This window comes from Hypomesus transpacificus, unplaced genomic scaffold, assembly GCF_021917145.1.
Source record: "Hypomesus transpacificus isolate Combined female unplaced genomic scaffold, fHypTra1 scaffold_133, whole genome shotgun sequence".
NCBI lineage: Eukaryota > Metazoa > Chordata > Actinopteri > Osmeriformes > Osmeridae > Hypomesus > Hypomesus transpacificus.
In genome coordinates, this window is record NW_025813709.1 from 132,660 (window position 1) to 143,050 (window position 10,391).

The 10,391-nt window shown below is 45.0% G+C and overlaps 1 protein-coding gene across 1 annotated transcript; it reads left to right on the plus strand.

The window, feature by feature from the left end:
- The first annotated feature begins 1 nt into the window (after nucleotide 1).
- On the plus strand, nucleotides 2-8,274 carry alad (aminolevulinate dehydratase). The gene is made up of 12 exons (XM_047050968.1): nucleotides 2-92; nucleotides 3,925-4,047; nucleotides 4,440-4,490; nucleotides 5,419-5,515; nucleotides 5,808-5,943; nucleotides 6,119-6,202; nucleotides 6,515-6,603; nucleotides 6,704-6,759; nucleotides 7,034-7,121; nucleotides 7,232-7,318; nucleotides 7,409-7,538; nucleotides 7,765-8,274. The coding sequence occupies exons 2-12, from the start codon at nucleotides 3,932-3,934 to the stop codon at nucleotides 7,821-7,823; spliced, it is 993 nt and encodes a 330-aa protein (XP_046906924.1). The 5' UTR covers nucleotides 2-92; nucleotides 3,925-3,931; the 3' UTR covers nucleotides 7,824-8,274.
- Nucleotides 8,275-10,391: the final 2,117 nt, after the last annotated feature.

A 10,391-nucleotide genomic window follows, 5' to 3' on the forward strand; every position in this document is an offset into this window, starting at 1 on the left:
AGACGTACTATATCACAGCTGTGTACGGTGGCCGACAGTTTCTCTGACTTCTTCGAGGAAGAACATTTTTGAAGAGGACGAATTGTACAAAGGTTAGACAACTAACGTGTATTCATTCATTCGTGGGTATTTATTGGCTGTTATGAAGCATTATTAATTGAGAAACATACTTTCATATTTACATTAATGAGGGAAAAAGTTTGCAAGCAAGTATATAACTAGGTTATTCATTGCAGTCAGTCAGAGTGGTAGTTTGGCTAGTAGCTGAATTGGTCACCATTCTGACTTATCTAATACATGACATTTACAGTACGTTATACTAGTATATTGGGTGAAGAGAAATGTCAACTAATCAATTATCCTCACTATTGTTAGTCTGGATGAGTTTGAGTTTCTTACAGAAAAATAATTTTCCATCCAGTTCATGTTGTATGAATAGTTTTGTTTGATTGCTTTTGAGTCATATTCATTCAATGTTTGTTTGTCAAAGATGTATATTTGTTATGGTTCATCATTCTATGTTATTGTGACTGGAATCAAAGTAGGCTACACGTTTTGCGTACACAGAAAACATTGTAAGAAAATACGTAATTTCGGTCAAGCAATGTTGTGTCGAGCCAAGTTCACGCATGCTTAGCCATTTAATTTGGTGGTGAGGGAAACGAAGCAGAACTGTGTAAAACAACGTCACATTCCTGTGTCTCAAAAACGTGGGGTCTTATGCCAAATCTTTGTCTTTCTCCGTCTCTCTGAGAGGCAGCTAAATCTTTTTTTGCGTTTTGGACGTCCATATGGACGTCCATAGACTGACGGCGATGGCTGCTGATCTTTGCATGGATGGACGGACGGCGATGCTGTTCAGAGTGCCGTCCATAGAGGGAGCAGATATTTTGGACGGCGTCATAGCCGTCCATATGGACGGCGATGCTGTTCAGAGTGCCGTCCATAGAGGGAGCAGATATTTTGGACGGCGATGGATTAGCAGGGACGTCCCTCGTGCCGTCCATAGAGGGAGCAGATATTTTGGACGGCGTCATAGCCGCCCATATGGACGGCGATGCTGTTCAGAGTGCCGTCCATAGAGGGAGCATATATTTTGGACGGCGATGGATTGAATGTTTAGCAGGCTGTTGAGCTAACAGAACTGCCGAAGGCTACCATAGCATGTAGCTAGCTACATTAACTTTGGATGACTCAATCTTTTGTCAAGTTAATTTGTATGAATTGCATGTTAGTGCAATATTTACGCCTTTATTCTGTTTTTTTTACATAATCAGCAGTATGATCTCATGACAATATAGACTTGAAAAACAATATGTTATGGTTTGGGTTTGCCTATAGGCTACATTTATTTTAATTATTTCGAGAATTGTTAATAAAGACTCATTTAAAAGGTTAACATTTGGAGTGTTAGGCCCATAGGCTATTACGTTTTGCATTTGTCTCCGCTCAAAGTGGTTCGTGCGCAACATTGGAGCTACTGACTGGTGGCTCCAAATCCACCCATAAAACACTTTAAACTGACGGCTTAAAAGACCTAAAGGGCAATGTATTTCATAGGGTCATAACACAATGTTAAAATCTTAATTGAGTCTTTATTAACAATTCTCGAAATAATTAAAATATATGTAGCCTATATCTAGGCAAACCCTAACCATAACATATTGTTTTTCAAGTCTGTATTGTCATGAGATTATATTGTTGATTGGCCTACTTTTGTATGTTAAAAATAAAATAAAGGCGTAAATATATAGCCTTCACTTAAATGCAATTAATACAAAATAACGTGACAAAACTTATTGAGTCATCCACGGTTGCTGTAGCTACATTCATGGTAGCCTTTGACGGCTTTGGTTTGGCTCAACACATCGTATTGTGTTTTGCATTGGTCTCCGCTCCAAGCGAGTGTTTGTTGTTTTGCGTTTGTCTCCGTGCGCAAAGTTCGTGCGCAAGATTGGAGCTACTGACTGGTGGCTTCAAATCCACCCATAAAACACTTTAAACTGACGGTTTAAAAGACCTAAATGGCAATGTATTTCATAGGGTCATAACACAATGTTAACCTTTTAAATGAGTCTTTATTAACAATTCTCGAAATAATTAAAATAAATGTAGCCTATAGGCAAACCCAAACCATAACATATTGTTTTTCAAGTCTATATTGTCATGAGATCATACTGCTGATTATGTAAAAAAAACAGAATAAAGGCGTAAATATTGCACTAACATGCAATTCATACAAATTAACTTGACAAAAGATAGAGTCATCCAAAGTTAATGTAGCTAGCTACATGCTATGGTAGCCTTCGGCAGTTCTGTTAGCTCAACAGCCTGCTAAACATTCAATCCATCGCCGTCCAAAATATATGCTCCCTCTATGGACGGCACTCTGAACAGCATCGCCGTCCATATGGACGGCTATGATGCCGTCCAAAATATCTGCTCCCTCTATGGACGGCACGAGGGACGTCCCTGCTAATCCATCGCCGTCCAAAATATCTGCTCCCTCTATGGACGGCACTCTGAACAGCATCGCCGTCCATATGGACGGCTATGACGCCGTCCAAAATATCTGCTCCCTCTATGGACGGCACTCTGAACAGCATCGCCGTCCATATGGACGGCTATGACGCCGTCCAAAATATCTGCTCCCTCTATGGACGGCACTCTGAACAGCATCGCCGTCCGTCCATCCATGCAAAGATCAGCAGCCATCGCCGTCAGTCTATGGACGTCCATATGGACGTCCAAAACGCAAAAAAAGATTTAGCTCCTACTGGTCTCTCTCGCAATCATCTTACATCATTTACATTTACATTTAGTCATTTAGCAGCATTATGTATATCTTTTTTTTTTTTTACTCAGATAAAAAAATCCAGACACACATGACAAAACAAACTGATTTCCCCAACATTAGTTACATTTAGTCATTTAGCAGACGCTCTTATCCAGAGCGACTTACAGTAAGTACAGGGACATTCCCCCGAGGCAAGTAGGGTGAAGTGCCTTGCCCAAGGACACAACGTAATTTGGCACGGCGGGGAATCAATCCGGCAACCTTCTGATTACTAGCCCGACTCCCTCACCGCTCAGCCATCTGTTTCCCTACACATCTTACATCTCTCTAACCCTCTTATGCCGCCTGTTCAAGGCGGGAATGTTGCGCTTTCATTCCTTCTCTCCGTTCTGTATTAAACGTAGGACTAACGCAGAATAGATAGGGACTGTTATGGCATTAGGCCCTTGATGTGTCCCTACTTGTTTCCGAACTAACTGGTTTCCCAGCGGTGCGTGCACCTATCAGTCTGCCTCTATCACCAGATTCGTCACAAATTCACACACATTAGTGGCGATTTTCAAGCCGCGAGCCATTCTACTATGCACGTGTTTGGGGTTTGTTCCGAGGCAATAGCTTGTTTCAAAAGATATATCAAAGAAACACCTCAGTCAGAGAGCTGAATTGACCTCTGTTGTCAGAGATTCTGCTATATTGCCGTCAAGAGGAGCCCTAACAAACTCCAATTCAACTTCAATTCACACTGTAATGCCCCGTGTGTGGTTCTAGATAGCATGCTGGTCTTCTGCAATTAAGCTACCTTATCAGTTGTTGCATGGGATCCAAACGAATCTGAAAGGTCACGTTTTATTTGCTCTGCAGAATTCATCTGGACACCTAACACGACTTGTCAGTTGATTTGTTTCACACAACCATCTGGGAAGTCGTCCTTGGAAACGGATGGGAAAAGAGGAGGCATTTTGTATCACGCGCTACAACTCCAACCACTCCTTAGCTAGTAGTAGTTCATCCTAAAACACTGGTTTTGGCCACAACTGTTAAGACTCACCTATTCTGCCAGATTTCCAGCCGATCTGGATCAGTTTGGACCAATCGCAACAATCACATGTTTCCTGTGTCTCCCCCAGGGCCACCATGCAGCCGGTCCAGTCTCTCCTCCACAGCGGGTACTTCCACCCCACCCTCAGATCCTGGCAGACCAGCGCCTCCCACCTGACCCCCGACAACCTCATCTACCCCATCTTCGTCACGTAATGCTCCTTTTGCTACATTCACTTTGTACATGTTCATCACATTTGATTGATTCAGCAGGTGTATGCTTGAATGCACCATGTAGAAAGTAGAGCAGAAGTTAAGGATCAGAAGTCTGGAGTTCTAACAGTGTTTCAGAGTCCTGGAACGGTCTGTATTTAGCAGGAACACTGCAGAGGAACCACAGCTCAGCTACCAGACACAGTGCACAATAACTTCAGTTGTTGCAATATTAACAACATTAGTACAATGTTACAAAAGCACATAATTCTTTGCGCCTAGCTAGACACATTGAGCATGTGGGGTCACGTGTAACTGTGCTTTGCTACAAACACAGCCACTCTCTCTCACTGTGGTGGATGAGCTGTGTCTCCTGTTCTCTCCTACACAGGGACAGTCCTGATGCAGTGGAGCCCATCGCCAGTCTGCCGGGACAGGCCAGGTACACGACCACCGTCTGATCAGAGGATCTGCTGTCTGAGCAGCAGCTGATGAGTGTCTGCAGTGTGAGCCTAGGGTCAGGGTGTTGCCCTCAGTGTGTCTGCAGTGTGAGCCTAGGGTCAGGGTGTTGCCCTCAGTGTGTCTGCAGTGTGAGCCTGGGGTCAGGGTGTTGCCCTCAGTGTGTCTGCAGTGTGAGCCTGGGGTCAGGGTGTTCCCCTCAGATAGACAGGCAACAGGGTGAGGCCTGAGTCAGGCCATGGAAGAAGATAAGCTGAGAATCCGTTGGCTCCCTCCACTCTCTTCCCTCCCCTTCTCTCCCTCCCTCCCTCCCCCTGTCCCACTTCCTCCCTCCCCTCCCTCCACATTAATAGATGCACACACTGGATGTTCACACTGAATTCCCCACATAACAGTGAGTCAGAGATGAGTGACATTAAGTCTCATTCATGTGACGGGTGATCACATCTCTGACAACAGTGATCGCAACATCAGCTCTCATAACCTGGGCCACAACACCACATCAGCTCTTATAACCTTCCACAGTCACTGGATTATTTAAAACTTTTTGATCACTAATCACAAAGACGGATTTGAAATCATGACACACCAAGAGTCAGGGTTTTAAAAAGGTCTCTGTGTAACTCTTTCAATGACTCTGAGTTTTCTAGGTCAGATATTAGTAATCATACACAGAATGTTGCTCACCACGGGTCAGAACTTAGGAAGTTATCATAGAACAAAACATTTATAGCTAATGAGATCCACATGAAATACTATTAATTCAAACAAGAAAGTGTTTCTAAGGGGGGGTGTTTCTAAGAGGGGGTGTTTCTAAGAGAGGGGGTGTTTCTGAGAGGGGGTGTTTCTAAGAGGGGGTGTTTCTAAGAGAGGGTGTTTCTGTCTGACGTGTGTGTGGTGTCTGTCCTCAGGTACGGGGTGAACAAGCTGGAGGACATGTTGAGGCCGCTCGTAGAGAACGGATTGAAGTGTGTGCTGATATTTGGAGTGCCTGCGAACATTGCAAAGGTAAAACTGTAATAACTATGCTCTTCTGATCACCTTCATCTTCTGCTGGACTCTTGATGTTTGTACGTCACTTTGAAGCATCCGTTAAATGACTTGAATGTAACATAATCTGATCCGTTTCTGAAAAGCGTGAATGTTTTAAAAGGTTGACTACATGCAGCAGTGTTGAGAGGATTACTGTAATGATTCGATGGGTGCAGCTCAACGTTAGAGCAACTGACTGCAAATCAAGAGGTCGCAGGTTCAAGTCCTCCCGCCTTGGACAACATTTGACATGACCTTTGACCCCCAGGATGAGAGAGGCTCGGGCGCAGACTGTGACTCGACCCCGGCGGTCCTGGCTGTGAGGAAGCTGCGGTCGCTGTTCCCAGATCTGGTCCTGGCCTGCGACGTCTGCCTATGCCCTTACACCTCCCACGGACACTGTGGTGAGCCAGGACCTCTACAGTCCCTTCCTCCCTCCTCCCTCCTCTACAGTCCCTCCCTCCTCTACAGTCCCTCCCTCCCTCCTCCCTCCTCTACAGTCCCTTCCTCCCTCCTCCCTCCTCTACAGTCCCTCCCAAAGACATTAAGACTTGATCTCTGCTCTCTCGTCTTTCCAAGGAATCTTGCGTGAAGACGGGACTCTGGATAACGCTGCCAGCTGTGAGCGTCTGGCGGAGGTGGCAGTGGCCTACGCCAGAGCGGGTAACTTGACTCTGCTTCCTCTGCCCACATGTCCCCCCCTTCTCCCTTCACCACACAAGGAATACTCTGCCCATGGTCAACATCTAGATGAAGAAATCTACATCTAGACATCGAGATTTACATCTAGATGTAAAGTCTGGAACAGTAAACACACTACCCCCTAAAACAGCCATACATTCCTTGACTCTAGCGAAACGCTCTTAAAACTGGGCTCTCAAACTTACGATCCTTGATTCTCTACTTTCTGGAAGCTGTTTGGAGGAAAGCGTTCGCTAAAGGAATACACCTGTAACTAGTGTTGTTGTCCTCCAGGGTGCCACATCATCGCCCCTTCCGACATGATGGACGGACGAGTGGGGGCCATCAAACAGGCGCTGGTGTCTCATGACATGAGCAACAAGGTAGGTTGAGACTGCAGAGAGGACAGTGTCCAGTATCAAGGTAGGAGCGTTTTTTTTAAGAGTGCCATCGAGTTCTTACCTGTCTTCTCCTGTTCCTCAGGTGTCTGTGCTGAGCTACAGTGCTAAGTTTGCCTCCTGTTACTACGGGCCCTTCAGGTAAACACCTGCGTGCTCCTGGTCCAGACAGCTGTGTCTGTAACACCTTCATGCTCCTGGTCCAGACAGCTGTGTCTGTAACACCTGCATGCTCCTGGTCCAGACAGCTGTGTCTGTAACACCTTCATGCTCCTGGTCCAAACAGCTGTTTCTGTAACACCTTCATGCTCCTGGTCCAGACAGCTGTTTCTGTAACACCTTCATGCTCCTGGTCCAGACAGCTGTGTCTGTAACAACTGTGTGCTGAGCTGAGCTCTGCTGTGTCTGTCCACAGAGATGCAGCCCAGTCCAAGCCAGCGTTTGGAGACAGACGGTGTTACCAGCTGCCCCCTGGTGCTAGAGGCCTGGCACTACGAGCTGTGGTGAGTGTGTGTGTGTGTGTGTGTGTGTGTGTGTGTGTGTGAGCTCATCATGAGTGTGTGTGTGGCTGTGGGTGCTGTGAGCTCATCATGAGTGTGTGTGTGTGTGTCAGGAGCGAGATGTGAAGGAGGGGGCAGACATGCTGATGGTGAAGCCTGGCCTGCCCTACCTGGACATCGTCAGGGAGGTCAAGGACAAGGTCAGTACTCTCCACCCACACTGTTACAGTGACCATGCTACACCTTGCAGCGTGTGTGAGGTCAACATGGCTCTGTGTTTGTGTGTGCAGTACCCTCACCACCCCCTGGCGGTGTATAACGTGTCTGGGGAGTTTGCCATGCTGTGGCACGGGGCCGCAGCCGGAGCCTTCGATCTGCGCACTGCCGTGACCGAGGCCATGACCGCTTTCCGCAGAGCAGGTGAGGAGGGGGGGGGGGGGGAGGTATAGGGGGTGCTGGGGGAGGGGGGGTGGGTGGGACAGATGGAGGAGGGAGGGGTGGAAAGGGGAGGGAGGTGGGGGAGATGGAGGAAGGGGGAATGGGGGGAGATTGAGAGCGAGCCCCCCCTACTTTCATCTCCCTCTTCAATGTGATGTTGTGATTTCAGTTCCTGTAAAACATGTCTTTGCTCCTGCCTCTGTTTTAGGTGCTGACATCATCATCACGTACTACACCCCTCAGCTGCTCACCTGGCTGAAAGAGTAACAGAGAGCGTGATTGGACAGAGAGATGGACCAATGGCAGGCTTTCCTTACTGAGCTGCGATTGGCTGCTCTACATCCACAGGATTCCTAAAGTTCTTTAATCCATGACTTAATATCTTCATGGGTTGTCGATCTAAGTGCAGCAGTTACAATTTCTCTCCAAAGATGGGAGTATTGCGTTATAAAAATATCAGCCGCTTTTATAAAATGTGTAAAAGGTTAGTGTTACTTGAACAAATTGAGAATGTTCTAATCTGTGATGGAGTTTTGAGGTGTTTCAGTAATGAATGATGTAATCCTGGATGTGGACCTCTGATCGTCATGTTGGCTTCAGAACTGATGTGTTCCTGGTCGTTAGGTCGGGTTACTTAGCAACCCTGCAAAACAAGCATCTCCTGACCATGGCACGTAAACACAAATCCAAGAAAAGATAATAAATGAAAGTTTATTTCGATGGTGTCAGTTACTGCTTTATTTCCATGGTGATATCTCATAACATACAGTACTGTGCAGAAGTCTTCGGCACCCAACATTTCTTTAATATTGTATCTATATATTTTTGTGTAACATATTTTTTGTGTCAGTATAAAAACAAAAAGGTATCCTTCAGTAAATATGAACTAAGACATAAGTACATTTAACTAAGACATAAGTACATTTAACTAAGACATAAGTACATTTAACTAACATGTGCCCTTTTACAGCTAACCCTCACCATGTTGAGATCTGGTTGATGGGTTCAGAGATATGACAATGTTATGGCAGCTCTCCTGAGGCAGAGAAGAGATTATTATGTGTCTTGAGTTTGAGCTCTAAACCTAAAATCAGCTACAGCACCTTTAATATAATTAATAGTAGTTTCAGAGAGGTAAAGTTTATACATTTTTTGTAACATTCCTCTTTAAATGATGTTGCCACAACACTTCTTTCAACATTTCCCTATACCCTGTTTAACTGATATTAAACAGGTTAGGAGTGCATTCCAGCTGCACAAGACTGGATGAACAGCAGGAAATGAAAGTCAGCATTAAAACCTCAAGTAAACCGGTTTGCTACAGGTAAACAGCCAAGCCTCTCACTTACCTGTTGATGTTTCATTCAGATGTCAGACTGGTGTTTGGCCCTACAAGAAATACAGAGAAGCTGGTAAACCATACAATCAATGGAGCATCACTGTAGACGCTAGCAACCAGAGTTATGGGAAATGGTTCCTTTGTATATTTCAGTCTCAGTGGAAGAAAAGGAATGGATTAACATTTGCTGGTTTAGGTAAAATCCTTCAGAGCTTGAGAGAGATCACCCTAGAATCAGCACTGGAAGAACTCAAGTAACTGTCCCAGCAAATATAGGACAAACTATATTTGATTACTCATAATTAATCCCTTTATTGTTATGATTATCAAACTGTGCATAGAAGGCCATGAGGGGAGAACATGTGTGGCTCTCTACCAGATAATCATTTTCATATAAGCTGTTTGTAGACTAGTTTTGGATAAGTGTCTGCTAAATGAATACCATGTAAATGTTTGGATTTGGAACAAAAGGTACACCTGTAACTAAACGTAGAGATGTGTGTTAGGAGCAGTTAAGAGCAGCTATAATTCCTTTAATCAGAAAGGACCCTCATGTTTATCCTATGGTAAGAGCAGCTATATTTCACCACATCACATTTTATCCACTGACCGGGCACTTCTCAACCAGAATCAGAATTTGTTTTTATTGCCATGCAAGTTTTCACAAACAAGGATTTACTGTGGCAGGAAGGTGCAGATAATAAACACATGATATCATTTTTTTTTTAAGTTGAATGTAGAAATAAAATACAAAAGTCTAATACTAAGGAGCTAAACAATAACTACAAAGCTAAACAGTACTGTAAGATATAAAATAGATATTAATATAAAAAGTTACAAAAGATATTGAATAAAATAGGGCAGCAAAATAGCATTGTGGAAAATGTGCAAAGTATGTGGTGGGGACTTATAATAATAGATACAAGTGTTATGTGAGTGTGAGTCCTTGGCCTTGAATAAGAGGCAGGGAAGGGAGGAAACTGTTCTTATGGTGTGAGGTTTTGGTCTTGATGGACCGCAGCCTTCTGCCGGAGGGGTGTAGCTGGAACAGGGAGTGTCCAGGGTGGGAGGAGTCGGCCACGATCTTCCTCGCTCGCCTCAGGGACCTCGAGGTGTGCAGGTCCTCCAGGGTAGGCAGATTGTGCAGCTGATCACCTTCTCAGCAGTACAGTCTGCTCTTGTCCTTGGCAGCAGCGTGATGGTGATGGAGGAGGTGAGGATGGACTCAATGATGGCTGAGTAGAAGTGCACCATCATTGTCTTTGGCAGGTTGAATTTATTCAGTACATCCTCTGTTGTGCTTTCTTGGTGAGGGAGCTGATGTTCAGTTCCCAATTGAGGTCCTGGGAGAGGATAGTGCCCAGTAAGTGGATGGAACCCACAGGGTTGAGTGATTGAGTGGGGCTGTATTCTTGCTGAAGTCCACAACCATCTCCACTGTCTTGAGAGCATTGAGCTCTAAGTTGTTCTGGCTACACCATGTCACCAGGTTGTCA

Bases quoted from the DNA above. Each gene is read 5' to 3' on its own strand.
- alad (XM_047050968.1), top strand. From the start codon at position 3,932: ATGCAGCCGGTCCAGTCTCTCCTCCACAGCGGGTACTTCCACCCCACC. The intron at 6,604-6,703 runs GTAGGTTGAGAC...CCTGTTCCTCAG, and splicing joins CTCATGACATGAGCAACAAG to GTGTCTGTGCTGAGCTACAG. The intron at 7,539-7,764 runs GTGAGGAGGGGG...CCTCTGTTTTAG, and splicing joins GACCGCTTTCCGCAGAGCAG to GTGCTGACATCATCATCACG.